We start from the raw sequence: 23,515 nt of genomic DNA, 5'->3' as shown, positions 1-23,515 counted from the left end.
ATAATGCTGATTACTTTGCTTTTCTTCATCTCCCTAATTATTGCAGCTCATTTGCTTTATGCCAGATTGTGATTGTTTCAATAAGGGTATTGAAAACTTATCACACATCTTTGTGTCCCGTCTGGGCATGCATGAATAATGCCACAAAATAGTAAGATCTGTTTCCATTTCTCTCTGAGGAGTCTAAGGCCCTCATTATATCCCTGGCAGGTTAATGTGCCGGTAGTACCACCAACAGGCTGGCGGTACCTACCGCCACATCATGAGATTGGCGGGTTGGCTGCAACCAACTGGCCAATTTGCCATTCATACTGCCATGGCGGTATGAGCCGCTGGGCCGGGGATGTGAATCCCCAGCCCGGCGGCCAACAGGGTACTGCCCCTGGCAGTCTGAGCCAGCCTATCACCATGTTTTCTGTGGCGTTAGCTACGCCACGAAAATCATGGCAGTAGGCCCTACCTGTGACAGGGAATTCCTTTCCTGTCACCGGTAGGTGGCTCCCCCAACACTCACTTGACACCCCCCTCCATCCAAACTCAGTTCCATACCCCACCATACATATACTAACCCTCCCACCCCGACATTCAGATACACCCCCCCATACTCCCATACACACACTAAACTCCCGGCCCCTCCAGTTCATCCACACAGCCCCCCACCCCCATACACGCACACAGACACACACCACGCATACACCCATTAACTTACATTCATCCATACATGCATTCATACACACTGGCATACATGCATTCTTCTAGACATACACACACACGCGCACCACACGCCCCCCGCCCTCCCACTCCCCTCCCCTGTCGGACGATCACCTTACCTGCTCCGGGGAGGTAGTCCGGCAGGGAAGGGGCACTGCTACCACCACCACCGCCCGCCTGCTGAACTCCGCCAGGCCGTATCACAGGTCATGATATGGCTGGGGGTGTTCAACTGATGTGACGGTGCTGGTGGTAGCAGCCCCAACTTACCACCGGCCGCCAGTTTGGTCACTGCTGGATTTCCACCCTTATTGTTTCAGAAGCCCAGCAGTGCTCATAATCTGGCAGACGAATGGTAGCGGTATTTTGGTGGCCGTCACCGCGGCAGTAGGCTGCTTTTACTCACAATGTCTAAATGACCACCTAAGTATCATGCATAGGTTGCCATAATCACCTTCCACCCCGCTTGGTTAGGAGGTTCAGATGAGGCACTGGGAGGTACCCAGGAATTGGGTAGACAGTTTCTGATGGTATGGACGAATTTAGTCTCTCACATTCTGAAGTTCTGTCATCTTTAGTATGCAGTCTTATTATCTGAGTAGTAACCTTATAACAAGCTCATCCACCTATTTGCAAGGGCCATAACATATAATGCACTTATAATAAGGCGGATGGGATATCTGAAACCTTTGTGAGTTAGTAACCCATCAGCCAAACTTTAAAGAAGCCCTTAGTAACTATCTAAGGTTTATTGTGCTCTGATTTCTGCAACCCACTGAGATAAGATCACTCCCCACTCCTTCTCATGATTGTTGAGGTGGAGTTAACTGATTGGTGTCCACCCTGTCACAATAGATCAGACTCTTGCTGCCTGATGACATAGGGGGCACTAGTCTTGGCTTCAAGCAAGCAACATTTCACATAAGGCACTCTACCAGTTGAATCCTGCACTTATTGTTAATTGGCTTGAGACCTATTGGAGCTGCATCAGTTGTTCTCCACAGAGGGTCAATTATTTGTGCGGTTGCCCCATGATTCTACAAAAACATTGTGATGCCTCCCACTTCTCCCTAAGTGGCTGCACCTTTCTTGCCTCACCTTATCCAGGAGAAGAATATTTGAGGTGGATCTAAGTGCAGAATGAAGCTAGAAATTCAAATTCAGTTGGCAGGCACATTTATCCTTGAATGGAATCCAATGATCAGTGATGACCAATGAAACGCTGATGTTTCAATCTCTTAGGTGAATATGTGTAATGGTCAGAGAGTGACCCAAAGAGGATTTCCTACTTGTTGAACTCTTCTGCTAGTTTTCAGGTGGAGAGAATGTCCCAGGACATGGCTTTATGGCATGGCAAACTGGGACAAGGGTGGTGTGAATTTTTTATTACACAAACAGGGATTTTGAAAGCTCCCAATTATTAGCCTTTATATAGTTTGCATTGTTTCCCAACTTCCATTTGTCTACGCCCTAATGCAATTTTACCAACAATTGGCATAAAAGTAACCAACTTGGAAGTGTTTTGTATAGGAGAGCACACCTTGTGTGGCTTTACACTGTGGGGGAAGCTACACTCTCAGGGGTAAGTTAGACAAAAATATATGTGTGTACAAAAGGATGAGAACAGTGAGTATGCAATATATTGAAATCATTGCGAAAGTATCAATTTTCACACAAAAGTCTAGTGGCAACCTTGCAACCTTTTAGTAATAAATGTACATTTGGAATTATTATTCCAATGAAGTAGGTGCTCTGTTAAATCGTTACCAAACAGGATTTTCCAGACTGTTTTGGTCAGTACAATAATGGAACCGCGGGTTGAGGTTTGCAGTAGAAGACTATGAGGACTGGATGAAAAATCACCTCCTATCAGATTACCACATTTTCAAGTGATTACCAATTGTTTGAAGATGGCTGTTACAAATGGGGTGTCTAGTTGGCAGAGGTATACACCATTGTCCATATAGGGACCACAATCCTAGTCAGGGTAAGTCACACACAATCCAAATTATCCTGTGCCCACCCTCTTGTAGCTTGGCACTGAGCAGTCAAGCTTAGCTTAGAAGGGAATGTGTAAATTTCTTGTGCAATAAATCAGACAGTAACACAGTGAAAACACCACAAAAATACACCACACAGGTTTAGAAAAACATATGATATTTATCTGGTTAAATTAAGGTCAAAACGATAAAGATTCAATAAGCACAAATTGAGATATCACTTTTGCAAGATTAAAAAGAGTCTTAAATCTTAGAAATCAACAGTTTTCTCTTGTTTGCACAAAGTACCTGGTTTGCGTCAAAAATAACATGCACAGAGACCGCAAAGGAGGAGATGCGTGGAAAAATAGGGTGTGTGTCGGATTTTCTGGTGTGGCACAGACGATGCGTCATTTCTTTCCACACTGCAAGGGGCTTTGCATCAATATCCAGCACGCAGTCTTGTGCCCTCACTGGGGATCTTTTTGACTTTGACGCCCAGGGACGATGCAGGGAAATCCTGGCCGTGCGGGATGAAGTCACAGGTGTTGGGTCGATCCACTATGGTGATGCGTCAAATTTTCTTTTGCACAGCAGGCACTGCGTCGATTCTTCATTCGGGAAGTCGGGCTGCATTGTTACAGTTTGGCTGTGCATTGATCCAGTAGGGCTGTGCATTGAATTTCCAGGCCGATGCAGGCGTTGCATCCATTCTTCATTCGGAAAGTCAGGCTGCGTCATTACGGTTTGTCTGTGTGGCAATTTGTAGGTCGCACCACAGCTGTGCGTCATTTCCGGCAGGCTGTTCGTCGATTTTCGGTGCACAAGAAATTTCCTGAAGAGATTAAGGCCCTTATTACGACTTTGGTGGTTGGCGGTCATTTCCATTGACCGCCAAAGCTGAACTCGCCATTCAACCGCCAGTGCTGGCGGTCAGTAGACTGCCAAATTATGAGTGGTGGCTGCTCACTGCCATTTTTGAGGCGCAGAGCAGCCATCATTCGTTCTGGCGGTCGGTGGTGCAGAGGCTGTTCCCTCTCCGACACCACCACGTCGACATGACTCCGCTCTCTGTATTATGAGCCGCAATACGGCTCGGCGAGGTCCTGCTGGTGTTGTGGTGGCAGAGAGGGAACACTGCCAGGCCCCACCCCTCCCAGACATTCTCCTCGATGGAAGGGTAAGTGGCCATCCGAAAGGGGGAGAAGGGGCCTGTGGTGTGTTTGGGTGCGTGTGTGTGTGTTTGCGGAGGGGCCGCTGGATGCGTGCGTGTCTGGGAGTGTATGTGTGTGTGCGTGTATGTGCGCATGTATGGGGTGCCTGTGTGGATGAATGCGAGTGAGTGGGTGTGTCTGAGTGCATGTATGCGTATGCTGAATGGGTGTGTTTGTAAATGCATGCATGCTTCAAGGGGTGAGGGGAGTGCAGGTGAGTGTACGAACGGGTGGGGGGGATGTGTGCATGTGTGTTGACATGTATGTGTGTGTGTACCGGCGACAGGAATGAAGATTCCTGTCACCGGGTGCGTGACCACCAGGCTTTTCGTTGCAGGGTGACCGCCACATAAAGTCTGGCGGCGTGCAACCTCGTAATCCAGACAGTGGTTTGAGGCCTGCCACTGGAATGGAGGAGGTCACCGCCGGCCACGGCGGTGCAACCTCACCGGCGGGCTCAGCAGAGTTGTGGAGGTTTGGCTTCAGCCAAACCCCACAACTAATAATACAGCGGTCTTCACTGTCAGCTCCGTGGCGGTGAGAACGCCACGGCGAGTCTGGTGGTCTCAAGACCGCCAGACTCATAATGAGGGCCTAAGTATTTTTGGCCCTGAGACTTCAGAAAACAGGAGGCAAGCTCAGTCCAAGCCCTTGGAGAGCACTTCTCAGCAAAGTCAGAGGGCAGCAGGACAGCAGGGCAGCAGTCCTTCTCAGCAAAGCCGTCCAGATGAGTCCTTTGGGCAGCCATGCAGTTCCTCTTGACAGGTTGCTGGTTCAGGTCCAGAAGTGTCTGAGTTGGTGGGGTTAGAGACCCAGTTTATATACCCAAAAATGCCTTTGAAGTGGGGGAGACTTCAAAGAGTGGTTTTGAAGTGCACAAGTTCCCCTTTCAGTACAGGTCAGTGTGCCAGGGTCTCAGTAGGAGTTTTGGCAGTCCATTGTGTGAGGGCAGGCCAGTAGCCTTTGAAACCCTTCCAGCCCAGGAAAAATCATTCAGTATGCAGATGAGTGCAGGCGTGACTGAGTGTCCTGTGTTTGTGGTTGTCTGGGTGAAATGCACAAGAAACCTGTCAACCAGCCCAGCCCAGCCCAGCCCAGATGTGGATTGGAGACAGGCTGTAAGGCACAGATGGATTTTAAGTGCAGAGAAATTCTCCCTTTCTAAAAGTGGTATTTCTAAAATAGTAATGTAGGAAGCTGGCTCGTATATACTATCTCAAAGTGAGAGATAGTGTGCACAGAGTCCAGGGGTTCCCCCTGGAGGTTGATAGTGGCCATAATAGATAATACTAATGCTCTCTTTTGTGGTAGTGTGGTTGAGCAGTAGGCCTATCAGAGGGTAGTGATAAGCATTTTTTGTAATAAATGGGAACACACACTCAAAGACTTAACTCCAGGCCAATAGGTTTTTATATAGAAAAATATTATTTTCTTAATTTATTTTAGAACCACAAGATTCCGCATTCAAGTAAGTACATACATTGTAAGGTACTTGGCATAGGTAAATATGGAACTTTGAAGTAAAACAGTAATGTACACAGTTTGGCATAAAATGGCAATAAGCTATTTTAAAAGTGGACACTGCAAAATTCAATAGTTCCTGGGGAGGTAAGTACAAGTTAGTTTAGCAGGAAAGTAAAGCATTTACAAGTTCAGTCTCCAGGGCTTAGGAAGACCACCGTTGGGGGTTCAAGTTAACCCCAAACACCCAGCACCAGCAACACAGGGCCGGTCAGGTACAGAGGTCAAAGAGGGGCCCAAATAACATAGGTGCCTATGGAGACTAGGGGTGCTCCGGTTCCAGTCTGCTAGCAGGTAAGTATCTGCGTCCTCAGGGAGAAGACCAGGGGGGGTTTTGTAGCGCACTGGGAGGGTCACTAACAGGCACACAAAATACACCCTCAGCGGCACAGGGGTGGCTGGGTGCAATGTGCAAAGTAGGGGTCGGGTTTTGTGTTGGTTTCAATGGAGGGACCTGGGGTTCACTCTGGCGATGCAGGCAGGGCACAGGGGGGCTTCTCGGGCAAGCCACCGACTGGGCAACGATGAGGGCCGCCTGCTGGTCACTCCTGCACCAGTAGTTGGTACCTCTTGGGCCTGGGGGATGCGGGTGCAGTGCTTCTTCCAGGCATTGGGTTCTTTGTTACCGGGCAGTCGCGGTGATGGGAAGCCTCTGGATTCTCTCTGCAGGCGTCGCCGTGGGGGTGCAGGGAGGGCGTCTCGGTGGCCACATCGTGGGAGTCGCCTGGGGGTCCTCGTTGCAGTGTTGGTTTCTCTGGACACGGGCCGGGGACATCGGGTGCAGAGTGTTGGGGACTCATGTTTCAGGAGTGAGGTGAGAGTCCCTTCAAAGATGGGTTCTTCTTGTTGCTTTGGACAAAGCCGCTGTCCACGGGAGTTTCTTGGTCCTTTGGGTTACAGGGCAGTCCTCTGAGTCGTCAGCGGTCGCTGGTCCCGCTGGATGCGTCGCTGTTGTAGGTTCTCTGAATCTGGAGACAGGCCGGTAGGGCTGGGGCCAAAGCCGTTGTGGCCTCCATCTTCTCTTCAGGATTTTCAGGTTAGCATTCCTTCTTTTTGTTCAGGTCATCAGGAATCTCTTTTCCTGGGTTCAGGGTCACCCCAAAATACTACATTTATGGGGTGTGTTTAGGGCTGGAGGGCAGTAGCCAATGGCTACTGTCCCTGAGGGTTGCTACACCCTCCTTGTGCCTCCTCCCTTTGGGGAGGGGGACACATCCCTAATCCTATTGGACTAAATCCTCCAAAGCAAGAGGGAGGATTTTCTAAGGAAGGGGTCACCTCAGCTCAGGACACCTTAGGGACTGTCCTGGATGGAGGGTGACTCTTCCTTGTTTTTCTCATTATCTCCTCCGGACTTCCTGCCAAAAGTAGGGGCTGTGTCCGGGATGTGGGCATCTCTACTAGCTGGAGTGCCCTGGAGCATTGTTACACCAGGTGTTAGAAATGGGGTCTTTGGTTGACAGTCAGGTTACCCCCTGTTCAAGCAAGGACCCTCACTCTAGTTAGGATAAAAGAGAATCACCCTCAGCTAACCCCTGCTTACCCCCTTGGTAGCTTGGCAGAGCAGTAGGCTTAACCTCAGAGTGCTGGGCGTAAAGTATTTGTACCAACACACACAGTAACTTAATGAAAACACTACAAAATGACACAACACCAGTTTAGAAAAATAGGAAATATTTATCTAGACAAAACAAGACCAAAACGACAAAAATCCAACATACACAAGTCAAGTTATGATTTTTAAAAGGTTTAAAATAAAAAGAGTCTTTAGGTAGTTGTAACAACACACTAGCGCTGCTAGCGTGAAAATGTACCTGATTTGCGGCAAAAATAACCCCGCACGGGCGGTGTGCGTCGAAAATAACCCTGCACGGGTATATGCGTTGAAAACAGCTCGGCACGGCGAGGCGCGTCGAAAAAGCCAGCCACGCGACGGTCCGAAAGTCCCGCGGCGCTGGTTGCGATCTCTCAGCCTTCGTCAGCGATGCTGCGCGTCGTTTCTCCTGCTCCGGGCGTCGATTCTCCGGTCGCGTTTCCTGCGGCGTCGTTTCTCAGCTGCGGAGCCGGCGTCGCGTCGTTTTCTCAGCCGCGATCGGATTCGCGTCGATCTTTTCTCCGCACGGTGCGCGGTGCGTGTATTTTTGTCCTTAGGCTGCCAGCCTCTCCTTTCAGGGTCCCAGGAACTGGAAGGGCACCACAGAGCAGAGTAGGGGTCTCTCCAGAGACTCCAGGTGCTGGCAGGAAGAAGTCTTTGCTATCCCTGAGACTTCAACAACAGGAGGCAAGCTCTACATCAAGCCCTTGGAGATTTCTTCTTCAAGATGGAAGGCACACAAAGTCCAGTCTTTGCCCTCTTACTCTGGCAGAAGCAGCACTGCAGGAAAGCTCCACAAAGCACAGTCACAGGCAGGGCAGCACTTGTTCCTCAGCGATCAGCTCTTCTCCAGGCAGAGGTTCCCCTTGATTCCAGAAGTGTTTCTGAAGTTTGTAAGTTTGGGTGCCATTCTTATACCCATTTTAGTCTTTGAAGTCACCTTTCTTCAAAGGGGACTCACACCTTCTTGTGAAATCCTGCCTTGCCCAGGCAAGGCCTCAGACACACACCAGGGGGCTGGAGACAGCATTGTCAGAGGCAGGCACAGTCCTTTCAGATGAGAGTGACCACTCCACCCCTCCCTCCTAGCAGAGATGGCTAATCAGGAAATGCAGATTACACCCCAGCTCCCTTTGTGTCACTGTCTGGTGTGAGGTGAAAAACAACCCAACTGTCAAACTGACCCAGACAGGGAATCCACAAACAAGGCAGAGTCACAGAATGGTTTAAGCAAGAAAAATGCTCACTTTCTAAAAGTGGCATTTCCAAACTCACAATCTCAAAATCAACTTTACTAAAAGATGTATTTTTAAATTGTGAGTTCAGGGATCCCAAACTCCACATGTCCATCTACTCTCTAGGGGAATCTACACTTTAATCATATTTAAAGGTAGCCCCCATATTATCCTATGAGAGAGAGACAGACCTTGCAACAGTGAAAACGAAATTGGCAGTATTTCACTGTCAGGACATATAAACCACATTACTATATGTCCTACCTTATCCATACACTGCACCCTGCCCTTGGGGCTACCTAGGGCCTACCTTAGGGGTGCCTTACATGTAAGAAAAGGGAAGGTTTAGGCCTGGCAAGTGGGTACACTTGCCAAGTCGAATTTACAGTGTAAAAATACACACACAGACACTGCAGTGGCAGGTCTGAGACATGATTACAGAGCTACTTATGTGGGTGGCACAACCAGTGCTGCAGGCCCACTAGTAGCATTTGATTTACAGGCCCTGGCACCTCTAGTGCACCTTACTAGGGACTTACTAGTAAATCAAATATGCCAATCATGGATAAACCACTTACATACAATTTAAACAGGAGAGCATATGCACTTTAGCACTGGTTAGCAGTGGTAAAGTGCTCAGAGTTGAAAAGCCAACAGCAACATGTCAGAAAAACATAGGAGGCAGGAGGCGAAAAAGACTGGGGATGACCCTGCATAAGCAAAAGTCCAACACGACCCCCTACCAGCCTAAAGCCAGGGGAGAACAATCAATACCTTGATGTACTTCCCTGATTGGGGCGATAGAACAGGGACCCAGGCCCACAACAGCAGGGGCATGTTCCAGTTCTACGCCTTCCTGACTCCAGTTGGATCCCTCTGTCCATACTCTCAGGGCCCACTAAGCTAACCCATGGGGAACCCTTCTCCACATCTACAGACACCATCTGTGCAACACCTAACTTTACTTTGCTCACAGATGTATTGCAATGGGCAGATAGTACCACCAGGGCCAACACAGTGGTGTTGCCCACTCCACCCCCGGGGTGTGACTCTCGTCCTCCCCCCCCCAGGGGCAACTCTGTCCACCAGGACAGCAAGCCACAGTGGCCCCAGACAACTGTCAGGGATGAGAGCCCGACCTCAGGCCTCTCTAACCACTGTGACTGTGGAGAGTGGGGGGTGGTAGCCCCAGGTGCCTGGCACCCTTTGACCACTCTCTCTTCCACCAGGTCAGGGATGTTAACCTGACCCTGGTCCTCCCCTCTGGGGCTCTGTACCCTCCCTGCAGAAGCGGCACCCCCAGAGTCAAAAACTGTCAGGGTGCTTGTAGAAGCAGTCCTGCACAATTCTTCCATCAGTGCAGGGATGTTAACCTGCAACTGAGCCTCCAACCTGGGGTCTGTACCTTCAGGTTGGACCAGGGCCAGGGGTGAGGCTTCCCTCCCCCTGCCCTCTCTTCTGGGGTCCTGAACCACCCAACTAGGAGTGACCCCCCCAGAAGACAACATGGTAGGGGCACTGTTAGCAGTAGCCCCTTCCTCCAGGTCAGGGGGGACACCCTTAACCTGGCCTCCCAATCCAGGGTCTGTACCCACAGACTGGATCACTGCCTGGCAAACCAGGACTTCCTGGGGGGCATACCTACCCCCTACCAGGTCAGAGTTTACCCTCTGAACCTGGTCATCCAACCCAGGGTCACCACCCTGCGGTTGAACCACTGCCTGGCACACCAGGACTTCCTTGGGAGCACACTTACCCCCCATCAGGTCAGAGTTTACCCCCTGAACCTGATCATTCAACCCAGGGTCACCACCCTGCGGTTGAACCATTGCCTGGCACACCAGGACTTCCAGGGGGGCACACTTACCCCCCTCAAGGGACACACTGTCCCGAAGGGCCACACAAGAGTCTGGCTGGCGCAGGTCCCCTGACCTCTGCCCATCTGACAGAGTCTGGATTCCCCCCAACCCAGAAATGGTCTCACCAAGGTCATTCATGGGGGGCTCTGCTCTCAGAGCTGACCCCTGACCCTCCAGGTTCTCCACTGGGGTCCGCAACCCCCTCTCAACCCTCTGTCTGGACTTCTGCACCCCCTCACTAGGAGTGGTACTGCCAGACACCAGAACTGGTGGGACGCTGGCTACAGCGGCCCCCCCAAGTTCTCCTGACACTGTGGGGTCTCCCTCAACAGATGGCCCTATGGTACAGGCTAGGCTCCCCTCCTGGTGTTCCCGCAGGGAACCCTCCAGGACCTGGGACCGGATCTCGGGCACCTTGGGCCTCAACCCATCCCCATTCCCTCTCCTCTGAGACTGGACATGGGGTCCCTCACCCATCCCACTACACTGGGACCTACCTGGGACACTACAATCCTTCCCTACCTCACCTGGTTGGGAACTACCTAGACCACTCCTCTCAGGAGCACCCCCAAATGCCTCTTCAGACTCTCTGGTACTCACCCAGAAGTCTGCCTCCATTGTAAGCTCCCTGGGGTCAGAGAACTCACACTCCACCTGGTGTTGGCATAGCTCTGGAAAATAAGGACTAGACATATGCTCTCCAGCAATTACATCACTCAGCCCCTCACATGAATTAACCAAAGTACCCTTCACCCAACCATCCAGTGACTCTGCTTTGAAAAAGCACCCCACATCACCCTCCTGAGACTGGTGAGACAGTACCTGACTGTCCCTGACACTCAACCCACACTCTTCTGGGATGTTTTCACACTCCATAACCAGGACTTCTACCTGGGGGGAACCCCTCTCCCTGTCACTCTCACCTAGAGTCAGTAGAGTGTCCCTCCCACCAGTAGGAATATGACTCCCCATGCCAGTTCCCCAATCCACCTCAGGGACCCTGTGCATCACTGGAGCTACCTCATACCCCTGACCCTCCTGGCGTGTGTTAACTCCCTCCTTCAAGTAGGGCACCACCTCTCTGGGCATGTGCACTTCTGCAGCATCACTGGATATACAATTGTTGCTGCCACCATTCCAGCTGGACTCAGCCCTCATGACTTCCAGCTCTTTCAATTTAAGCTCGTAAGCATAAATCATTTTTTTAATCTCTAAGTCCCTCCTCCTTTCTTCCAAATCCTTCTCCCTTTGCATCCTCAACTCCTTGAACCGGCGAGCCCTCTCTGCCTGTCTGTCCTGTAACTCTTCAGGAGTCAGACCCTTGGACGACACCCTGCTACCCCTCCTGGAGACCCTCCCCCCAGGCGTAACAGGTACCTCCACTACACCACTGTGTATTCTCTGCACTTCCCCACCCACATTCTCCTCCTCTGTGTGCCCTCCAGCCTTCTTGATTGTCACCCAGGCCCTCTGTGCCTGTTGCAGCTCCCCCTCCCTGGTGGAGCTCTCAGTGGGACAGTCAAGATCTTTAAGGAACTGTTTCAATTGAGCAACTGAGTACTCCTTCAGTTTCTCCATTTCAAACACAGCTCCAGCTGTTGCATCTCCAGATTGAGACATGATGGTCACAAGTGCAAAGTTCCAAAGGCGGAAAAAAAAAAAATTCCCAATGAAGTAAAAAGAATCAGTCAAGGGATCAGCAAAATCATGGAAGTAGAATAAAAAGAGTCCTTAAGAGAAAAATCAAAAGATCACCAAACAAGTAGTATGTGGTCACGTAGTGGTCTGAGATCAAAACAGTAGTGTACACTCAATTACTGTATGTCAAGTACAAATACAAGTCCAATCCCGACCGCTGGTCACCAATGTTAGAAATGGGGTCTTTGGTTGACAGTCAGGTTACCCCCTGTTCAAGCAAGGACCCTCACTCTAGTTAGGATAAAAGAGAATCACCCTCAGCTAACCCCTGCTTACCCCCTTGGTAGCTTGGCAGAGCAGTAGGCTTAACCTCAGAGTGCTGGGCGTAAAGTATTTGTACCAACACACACAGTAACTTAATGAAAACACTACAAAATGACACAACACCAGTTTAGAAAAATAGGAAATATTTATCTAGACAAAACAAGACCAAAACGACAAAAATCCAACATACACAAGTCAAGTTATGATTTTTAAAAGGTTTAAAATAAAAAGAGTCTTTAGGTAGTTGTAACAACACACTAGCGCTGCTAGCGTGAAAATGTACCTGATTTGCGGCAAAAATAACCCCGCACGGGCGGTGTGCGTCGAAAATAACCCTGCACGGGTATATGCGTTGAAAACAGCTCGGCACGGCGAGGCACGTCGAAAAAGCCAGCCACGCGACGGTCCGAAAGTCCCGCGGCACTGGTTGCGATCTCTCAGCCTTCGTCAGCGATGCTGCGCGTCGTTTCTCCTGCTCCGGGCGTCGATTCTCCGGTCGCGTTTCCTGCGGCGTCGTTTCTCAGCTGCGGAGCCGGCGTCGCGTCGTTTTCTCAGCCGCGATCGGATTCGCGTCGATCTTTTCTCCGCACGGTGCGCGGTGCGTGTATTTTTGTCCTTAGGCTGCCAGCCTCTCCTTTCAGGGTCCCAGGAACTGGAAGGGCACCACAGAGCAGAGTAGGGGTCTCTCCAGAGACTCCAGGTGCTGGCAGGAAGAAGTCTTTGCTATCCCTGAGACTTCAACAACAGGAGGCAAGCTCTACATCAAGCCCTTGGAGATTTCTTCTTCAAGATGGAAGGCACACAAAGTCCAGTCTTTGCCCTCTTACTCTGGCAGAAGCAGCACTGCAGGAAAGCTCCACAAAGCACAGTCACAGGCAGGGCAGCACTTGTTCCTCAGCGATCAGCTCTTCTCCAGGCAGAGGTTCCCCTTGATTCCAGAAGTGTTTCTGAAGTTTGTAAGTTTGGGTGCCATTCTTATACCCATTTTAGTCTTTGAAGTCACCTTTCTTCAAAGGGGACTCACACCTTCTTGTGAAATCCTGCCTTGCCCAGGCAAGGCCTCAGACACACACCAGGGGGCTGGAGACAGCATTGTCAGAGGCAGGCACAGTCCTTTCAGATGAGAGTGACCACTCCACCCCTCCCTCCTAGCAGAGATGGCTAATCAGGAAATGCAGATTACACCCCAGCTCCCTTTGTGTCACTGTCTGGTGTGAGGTGAAAAACAACCCAACTGTCAAACTGACCCAGACAGGGAATCCACAAACAAGGCAGAGTCACAGAATGGTTTAAGCAAGAAAAATGCTCACTTTCTAAAAGTGGCATTTCCAAACTCACAATCTCAAAATCAACTTTACTAAAAGATGTATTTTTAAATTGTGAGTTCAGGGATCCCAAACTCCACATGTCCATCTACTCTCTAGGGGAATCTACACTTTAATCATATTTAAAGGTAGCCCCCATATTATCCTATGAGAGAGAGACAGACCTTGCAACAGTGAAAACGAAATTGGCAGTATTTCACTGTCAGGACATATAAACCACATTACTATATGTCCTACCTTATCCATACACTGCACCCTGCCCTTGGGGCTACCTAGGGCCTACCTTAGGGGTGCCTTACATGTAAGAAAAGGGAAGGTTTAGGCCTGGCAAGTGGGTACACTTGCCAAGTCGAATTTACAGTGTAAAAATACACACACAGACACTGCAGTGGCAGGTCTGAGACATGATTACAGAGCTACTTATGTGGGTGGCACAACCAGTGCTGCAGGCCCACTAGTAGCATTTGATTTACAGGCCCTGGCACCTCTAGTGCACCTTACTAGGGACTTACTAGTAAATCAAATATGCCAATCATGGATAAACCACTTACATACAATTTAAACAGGAGAGCATATGCACTTTAGCACTGGTTAGCAGTGGTAAAGTGCTCAGAGTTGAAAAGCCAACAGCAACATGTCAGAAAAACATAGGAGGCAGGAGGCGAAAAAGACTGGGGATGACCCTGCATAAGCAAAAGTCCAACACCAGGCTTGAGCCTTTGAGGCTCACCGCCAGGTGTTATAGTTCCTTCAGGGGGAGGTGTGAGCCACCTCCACCCAGGACAGGCTTTGTTCCCGGTCACAGAGTGCACAAAAGCACTCACCCATGTGGCCAGAAACCCATCTGGATGTGGCAGGCTGGCAGAAACTGGTCAGCCTAGCACCAGCAGTTGGGCTGGCATGCAGGGGACATCTCTAAGATGCCCTCTGTGTGCATTTCTCAATAAATCACACACTGGCATCAGTATGGATTTATTGTGCTGAGAAGTTTGATACCAAACTTCCCAGTATTCGGTGTAGCCATTATGGAACTGTGGAGTTCATGTTTGACAAACTCCCAGACCATATACTCTTTATGGCTACCCTGCAGCTATGCCCTCACCTGTGGTATAGTGCACCCTGTCTTAGGGCTGTAAGGCCTGATAGAGGGGTGACTTACCTATGCACAGGTAGTGGGTTGTGGGCATGGCACCCTGAGGGGAGTGCCATGTCGACTTAGTCTTTTTCTCCCCACCAGTACACACAAGCTGTGAGGCAGTGTACATGTGCTGAGTGAGGGGTCCCGAGGGTGGCATAATACATGCTGCAGCCCTTAGAGACCTTCCCTGGCCACAGGGCCCCTGGTACCAGAGGTACCATTTACAAGGGACTTATCTGTGTACCTGGGCTGTGCCAATTGTGGAGACGAAGGTACAGTTTTAGGGAAAGAACACTGGTGCTGGGGCCTGGTTAGCAGGGTCCCAGCATACTTCCAATCATAACTAGCATCAACAAAAGGCAAAAAGTTAGGGAGTACCCATGCCAACAGTGGTATTTTCCTACAAGTAATATACAATCCATGCTCACCAATAGGCAGGATTTTCTATTATCATTCTGGCCATACTAAATATGACCTGGTTACCCCTTTCTGATCAGAATCTACCACTCAAACAGTATATGAAGGTTGTCCCAATGCTATCCTCACAGTAGTGGAAAATGAATTTGGGAGTTTTCCACTATCAGGACATGTGTATATGTCCTGCATTTTACCTACATAGCACCCTGCCATATGGGTTGCCTAGGGCCTACCTTAGGGGTGACTTATATTTAGTAAAAAGGGGAGTTTAGGGCTTGGCAAGTACTTTTAAATGCCAAGTCAAAGTGGCAGGCATAAAGTTGGGGCATGACCACCCTAAGGCTGTCAGTTCTACCAATGGCTATATTTTCAAGTGGCAAAATATAAGGTGCATATGTATGAGTAGATAGTTTGTCAGGAATAATGTAATATGGCAAGTAGCAATGGATTCTCAGATGCTCTTGTGCGTTGCCTGTTTTTCACTGTGATTGGAGAATCTCATAAAAGACGAGGCAGCAGAAAGATTAAGGGGCAGATTTACAAGGCCCTTTCGCCTCCGAAGCGTCACTTTTTGTGACGCTCCAGTGGCACAATGCCCCGCGCCAAATTTACAAGGTGCCGTTAAGCCACTTTTTGTGACTTAACGTCACCCTGTAAATACGACCCCTTCACATGCAGCACTTTGCATGGAAGAGGCGTGCAATGGGTGTTGCTGTGGGCGGGCCACAGCAGCACCCATTGCAATTTGATGCTGCCTCAGATTTACGATATTTTGTAAACCTGATGCAGTGCCACAATCTAACCCCACCCCCGGAGTGGCCTTACACTGGCACAATGAGGAGATATGTTTTCATTTCTCCTCGTTTTTTGCTTTTTCTATGTGTCGCTAGGTGTCCTTTCCTGAACAAAAACAATCCCCCCCTCAATGCAGCCATCCTTGCACCATGGTGCAAGGGTGGCTGCTTTGGCGCTTGGCAGCAAATTTAGCACCGGTACAGGGGGAAACACAGGGGTGCCCCATATTCTATTAAATACGGTGCATCCCTGCATTTTGAAAATGACCGAGGCCGGCACTGCCAAATTTGGCGTAGCACCATTCTCTGCCATTTTCTAGTAAATCTCAGCCTAAGTTTCACTGTCCATGACAGAAAATTAAATGGTTATTGCTCATCTAAGGTACTTTTTTATTCCTTCTGGCAGGCTAATAAGTGTGCCTACGAAAGCGAAGAAACCATAGACATGGTTATATCCAAATTTTACGTCCTGCCAGACGAATCCACCATGCTGCCGCAGTGGCCCTCGAGGGACCAGTTGCTGTAGGATTTGCCGTGTCTGAAGATTTTCAGTTGTACGACGGGGAAGGTAATATTTATGCATCACGTGACCATTTGATACAAAGCATACTAGTTTTTGCTAAAAATGTATGTGTCCTTTCAGTAGTTTCGCAGTTATTGTTACCAGTGAGCCTTTTAACATTAAAAGATGGGACAATCCATGGCATACGTTTAGGAACACTTCAAGCAAGGTATTTAGCAGTGAATCTGTCAAGTCCATGTCCATATGCAACGTGGATCCATGTCATAACATTATTTTCCAAAACATATTATTCAAAGATCACTCTTCAAAAACATTGACTTAAGCATCTTTTTCATACATTTTCATTGGCCCTTAACATCATTTTACTAAATCATGCGTTTTGTACTACATTAACATTTCTATTTCTATTCTCATGCATACGCAATATATATAAACACACACACATCAAAATAAGATGACTATAACATTCTTGCACTGCTTATGACCTTACAAATTACATCACTCGTGACATATTAAATGACATCAATGTTGACATTTCAAATGACATCACTGATAGGATTATCTAGCAATTGTGACAGTGTTGTATAGGGTTTATGGACTTGAAGTGATTCAACAAGCTGCACCTGTATCCAATATTCTATCATCAATCAAGTCATAATGGACATAACTTTTGACCACATGCTGGACGTATAGCATACCTGTCACGTTTCCCACATTTTTTGGATGTTAACCTCTTTTTCCTAGTATTCACTCATTAACAAAAAAATGCCCCTTAGACTTTTTAAACCTTGGACATCCTCCAAAAGAAGAATTAGTACTCTTTACCTTAATGCGATCACAACTTTAAATCTCACTGTATATATCTATAGGACCTTTACTACCAACTTGCTTTTTAAAAATCATGTAAAGGTTTATTGAGTAATGTGAATAGCTGTATCAAGGATGATGTTCATTTGAGATTTCATCAGTGATGTCAGGAACGATGATATTTGAGATGTCCTCGTCAAAGACATCAGTTATGTTGTTTAAAATGTCATGAATGACAGAATATGTAAGGTAGTATGCACTGCATGATGTGGCACAAATTATGGTTATTTCACTAAATTATGGCTTCCAAATATCAGTGTATTTTGGATTTTAAACATTAGTTCTTTTCTCATTTGAACACATAGGGCCTGATTCAGAGTTTGGCGGAATGGTTACCCCATCACAAATGTGGCAGATATCCCGTCCACCGTATTACGATCTCCGGTGCCCATAATAGGATCATAATACACCAGGCGGGAGTTACCCTCTCCGCTAAACTCTAAATCAGGCCCATAATTATAATCTCACTTTAAACCTTTTATTTTTTCAGTGAATTTATGTTATGTTTTAACATATGCTAAGATTTCTTTAACGTATAATAGGAGTAGTGTCACTTTAACCATGATGTTTTTTGAGTGATTTTATGTGGCTTTTGATCATATTCAAAGTTGAGTATTTGCCCACCCACCTTGGGCAACCTGCAGCCAACTATCAGGCTTGTGGCCAGGGCCCTGCCCCCAACCCCCACAGGTGGCCACCCCCCTGCTGGTGCGCATCTCCAAATATGACCTGCATCCACACCCCTGCAGTTTTCCAACTACCTGACAGGCATTGCTTTAGGCTGTGAGCAGTGTGAAGTTGGGTGCAGGGCCTCATACCACCAACAACAACCTACTTTCGGTCCCTCTGAATGCAAAGCTCCAGCTGGGGCTCCTTGCATGGACTAGTACTCAGAGAAGGTAAACTCTTAACATAGACTGGTGGTGCACCCCAAAACCAGTAATAAAGCTTAAAGTCCAAGTAAGCTGTCTGAAATTCTTAAGTCTTCTTTATTCAACTTCACAATCTTTTCTTTTTCATAAAAATAATAACAGCCACAGCCAAAACGTTTCATTCAAAGACGAACTTCTTGGGGAATGTAAATACAATACATAAAACAGATATCCCAAACATAAATATTTAAATACATACATGTTGTAGATAACATTAATACCTATACAAAACTCAACACCATAAAATACAAACAGCAATGTGTATATACAACATAATTAAAAACAGTAATTAATTTTCCTACAGTGTCCTGCAACACCCTGTATCAAATGTCATCATAATACCATGTCACTGTTTCTTTTTGTTATAAATCATTTTATTGGCTATTTCAACAAATAGGATACAATACGTTCTGATCACACTACTGAAGACAGTGATGCTTCTCACCGCTATTATAGGACAGAACTATCCTTGACAGTTCCAGACAAACAAAAAAAACACCTCTCACCATCTTGACAATGTCCTGGCAGACAATGCCAATCATTTTGCAGCTGCATAGGCCACAAAGAACTACACCCCTGCTCTGATTCCGACAGTGGGGCAGAACACTAGTGGATGTCTATAGCACTAGCCCAGGTGGCGTCTCGGGTCTTCTGGCAGGGCCTCATCCTCCAAGGCCTCGACCCCTTCATTCACCACAGTTGGACTCCCTCCCTCTTGCACGTTTGTGAGCCTTAAAAATTTCCTCCTTACAACCTAACTTGCATGTTAACCAGGGGTTCCATATTTTCTCAAGCTTGCTAGGACAACTTCAGGCTTCGTATACCAATTCCTCTGCTCTCATACACCAGCAAAGATTAATTTCCTATTCCCACACTATAGGTCTGGTGAGGCTCCACCATTGTCCTACAGTATCCTGCTGTACCACTGCTAGGGCTACATTGTACAACAGCAGCAGGTATCTCTCCCGGGTTTGTCCCCCCAGATGCCCTGGGCAATCAATTGAGGCATGTGTATCTGCACCTCTGTCACCTCAGATAGTTGCGTGCCAACTCACTCCCAGTATCCCCGAACTGGTTTCCACAGATCCACAGGGTGAGCTTCATAATTCATAAGGATGTGTCACATCTGCAGGTATCTAAGGTATTTGGTGCCTGACATCTTATAGTGTGCTGGCAACTCTGGGAAGGGAATCATCCTCCATTCTTTCCAGACATCATCCACTACAGAACTACCCAGCACGTCCAATGGTTTATGCCCCTTAATCTCCCTATGCTCCTTTAGGGCCTTCGTCACCCACAGAGGTGTTGCCATTGTAAGTTTCCCCTACCAGCCCATGGAACGCTCTCCCTTCCTCCAGATATCTACCATCATGGCTGTTGGTGGTGAAAGCAATTGTGTTCACCTTCCCACGTAGAGGTGGCACAAGTAACCTGTGGTTCCAGGGCCCTGCTGTCCACCAGTAGGGAGGGCTCCCTTTGATCAGAAAAGACCTAGTTGTTTGTGGCCACCAAATGAGCCGCCCAGTAGTACAGTTTCAGGTTAGACATGAGCGATGCCTCTGTCTCACTACTTTCTTGTCACTGTTGTCAGGGCAATTCAGCCCCCCATCCATGCTCCCCCATCCCAGAGCAGTGTTCGCTTGCCTCACCCATCTGTTGAAGAAACTTGCCCGGCATAGCGTATGGTGTGTTTTGGAGGACATAAAGGAATGTTGGTAGATATATCATTTTATGTAAGTAATGGCAATGGAAGGGATCACCAGGGACCTGTATCCCTCTTACATACCTCCAAATTCCTCCCTAGGTTCTCATGGAGGAACAGCTACCTGTCAGTTTTAACATATATGCCCATTTATTTAAATCCATAGGGATCCCAGTGGACCAGAAGGGTCCTTGGGGTGGTGGGGGGGTACCAGTCTGTGGGAGGATAGGCCACTGATTTGTTCCAATTGATGTGAAAAGACAGGCAAAATCTCTAAGATGCATGGGAGAGACTGGTCACGGTCCGCCAGGTATATCAGGATGTCATCTGCGTATATGGGTATCACGTCTTCCCAGTTTGTGTCCCACTTCGGACCTGAATTTGGGCATCACTACGTATACAGTTCGCGAGTGGCTCAAGTGCTACATCAAACAGCAGCAGGGACAGTGCACCATTCACTCGCACCCGGGCCACAGGGATTTGATATAGCAGTTGGACTCACCCCATGAAAGACCAGGCGAACCCATCTTCCTCAGGAACGCCCACAAGTATGTCCATTCCAGAGTGTCAATTACCTTTTCAGCGTTCAAAAATAAGAGTATCTCCAGTTCCCCAGTCCTCCCACTGCATGCCAAGCAGCCAGACAAGCACCTGAGATTATGACATGTCGCTCTCTGTGGGATAAAGCCCGATTGGTCAGCGCCCAATAGAGACTCCACAATGTGTAACATGCGAGTTGCAAGGACCAGCACCTTTACCTCCACATTAAATAATTAAATGTGGCGGTAGGATGCACCCTCCTCCTGTGGTTTCCCTTCCTTTTATATGAGACAACCAGGGCCCATCGCAGGTCTTCGAGCAGTATCCCTTACCTCCTTGCACTATGAAACAACTCCCCAAGGTGCGGCACAACCTGCCTTCTAAGACATTTAAAGTACTCGGGAAGGACACCTTTGGGTCTCGGTGCCCTCCTCCCCTTGAAATGGGTCAGGGCCTCCACAATCTCAGAGTCTGATATGTCAGCCTCAAAAGTTTCTTGTCCCTCATCTCCAATAGTAGGGGTTGGGGGATTTCGGATAAATTCAAGTATCCCATCCTCATCGTCAGTGATGTTCAGACTGTAGACCTCCCACAACTTGTAGGAAAGAAGCCTCTTTCTAGCTTGGTTACCCCCACTGTTGGCCTGTTTGTCACTGTGTCTGGCTGTGTCTACTGGGATCCTGCTAACCAGGACCTGATAAGTTATGCTCTCTCTCCCTTAAATTTGGTTGTTGCATACTGTTAACTCAGTATTTCACTGGCATACTGGTGCCCCCATTTAAGTCCCTAGTATATGGTACCTAGGTACCCAGGGCATTGGGGCTTGAGGGGATCCCTATGAGCTGCAGCATATATTTTGCCATCCATAGGGAGCCCATGCAAAGGCTTCTGCAGGACTGCCATTGCAGCCTGCGTGAAAGGGTGCATACACCCTTTCACTGCCATTTTCCACTGCACCAGGTCACTTATAAGTCAACCCTATAGCAGGGAATTCTGGGAGCATCTGAGTGGCCAGTGCCAGTAGGTGACATCAGAGCCCTCCCGATAGGTGCTTACCTGGTTAGGTGACCTATCCCCTTTTCAGGGCTATTTAGGCTCTCTCCTTTGGGTGGTTCTTCAGATTCGGATAGCAAGACTCCAGCAGGAATCCTTTGCATCCTCCACTTCAACTTCTCAATGAAGAAACTGCATCTGGACCCTCAAGGAAGTCTACAAACTGCAACAAAGAAGCAAGACGCCTTCTGCAACATTGTATCTTCAGCTCCTGCCAGCAACTGCAACTGTTTCCCGGCCGTGCATCCTCTGAGGACAGCCCATCTTCAGCCTGCACCAGAAGAGCAAAGGAATCTCCCTTGGGGTGAAGGAGTCACTCCCCTGCTTCAGCAGGCACCTACTGCAACGATGGCCGGCTGCGTGGATCCCCTCCCCTGCTGAGCTGCATGGATCTTGCATCACAGGTGGTGGACTGAAGTGGTCCCAATGGTACTGATGTCCTACTGTTCAACTTTGGTGGAGGTAAGAGCTTGCCTCCCCAATCAAGACAGTACCCCGTGCACAGCGTGGTTTGCAGTTGTCAAGGCTTGTTGGCATCGATCTACAAAAGTTCTTCGTGCATCTTGCAGCTCCAACCCACAGCACTCTATCCTGCAATGCACATCTTCCTGTCGTAGTGCTGTGTGGGCCTCCTTTTGCACCTCCTTTGTCCCGTGCTGTGTGCCTACTCCTGGGTAGAGTCCACCAGGTCCCTCCTCATCCCGGGCAGCACCATTTTCCTCTGACCGCGAGCTTTGTGTGTGCCAAGGATTGTTGGTGGACTCCAGCGATGCAAACTAGACTTCAATCTTCCATCCGGCATGGGGCATCACTTGCACCAACCAGGAACCCGACTCTGTCTTCTTGGATGCAATACTGACTGTTCTTGTTCACTGGTGGTTCTTCTTTTGCACCTTCATCTGGGTTAGCAGGGGCTCCTGTTCTCCCTGGACTCTTCTGTGCTTCTTGGACTTGGTCCCCTTCTTCCACAGATCCTCATGTCCAGGAATCCACTGGTGGTGTCTTGCAGTCTCTTCTGGTTCTTGCATAATCTTCATTCTCGTTTCTGTGTGTGTTCTGGGAAAGTTACTGTGTTTTCCTCCTGCTTTTCTGGGCACTGGGGTGGGTTCTAGTACTTATCTTTGGTGTTTTCTAGCACTCCCAGCGACCCTCTACACACTACACTTACCTAGGTGGGAAACTGACATTTGCATTCCACTTTCTTAGTATATGGTTTGTGTTCCCCCAGCCCCATTTCTAACTATTGTGATTTTCACTAATTGCACTGTTTTCTAACTGTTTTTATGCTGTTTATATTTCTGCATACTAGTGTATATAAATTGTGTATTACTTACCTCCTAAGGGAGTATAGTCTCTATGGTATTTTTGGCATTTGTGCCACCAAAATAAAGTACCTTTATTTTTGTAACACTGAGTGTTTTCTTTCATATGTGTGAGTACTGTGTGACTACAGTGGTATTACATGAGCTTTGCATGCCTCCTAGATGAGCTTTGGTTGCTCAGCTACAGCTACCTCTAGAGAGCCTGGCTTCTAGACAGTGCCTACATTTCACTAATAAGGGATAACTGGACCTGGTGTAAGGTGTATGTACCATAGGTACCCACTACAAACCAGGCCAGCCTCCTACATTGGTGGGAGCGGTGGGATAAGTACTTGCAATTGCCTTATCACCCTGTCACCTGGTGCTTTCCACAGGAAAAACCACTCTACGCCTAGAGATATACAATATACCTAGTACAGGGATCCAGTCTGTTACCTTCCTTTCCTAGAGACTAGAGGTTAGGTAGCTTAGGTAACCCTACACCACCCAAACACACACCATGTCTACTACTGGACCTAGCTCTGAGGTCATGGGCACTCCATATGAGGGAATGACCTTCAAGGAACTGAAGAGGCTTTGTTCAGACAGGAAATTAGATGTGGGAAGAATCGAAATTTACTTTTGAGCCTCCTTCTTCAGGATGACCAGGAGCATGATGGTAGCCAGGAGGAGGAGGAGGAAGATTCTGCACCCATTGACTCGGGGAATAATCTTCCAGGGTCAGGGGAGGGTTCTTCCAAGGATCTGGTACCTATTAGACCGACTGGTGTAGCTGGTACTGGGAGGGGAAGTCACTCAGGTAGGTCTCCCTTTACACCCAGAGGACA

The 23,515-nt window shown here is 48.3% G+C and overlaps 1 protein-coding gene across 1 annotated transcript in view; it reads left to right on the top strand.

The window, feature by feature from the left end:
* Positions 1-23,515, top strand: part of LOC138287135 (cathepsin 8-like) — a 123,161-nt gene that overhangs the window by 75,714 nt on the left and 23,932 nt on the right. Inside the window, exon 7 of the mRNA XM_069227494.1 lies at positions 16,156-16,317. Within this exon, the coding sequence (XP_069083595.1) occupies positions 16,156-16,275 (120 nt within the window). The 3' untranslated portion in view covers positions 16,276-16,317. The remainder of the gene's footprint in view (positions 1-16,155; positions 16,318-23,515) is intronic.

The sequence above is a fragment of the Pleurodeles waltl genome, chromosome 4_1 (genome assembly GCF_031143425.1).
Source record: "Pleurodeles waltl isolate 20211129_DDA chromosome 4_1, aPleWal1.hap1.20221129, whole genome shotgun sequence".
Lineage (NCBI taxonomy): Eukaryota > Metazoa > Chordata > Amphibia > Caudata > Salamandridae > Pleurodeles > Pleurodeles waltl.
This window is presented reverse-complemented; position numbering and strand designations above follow the sequence as displayed.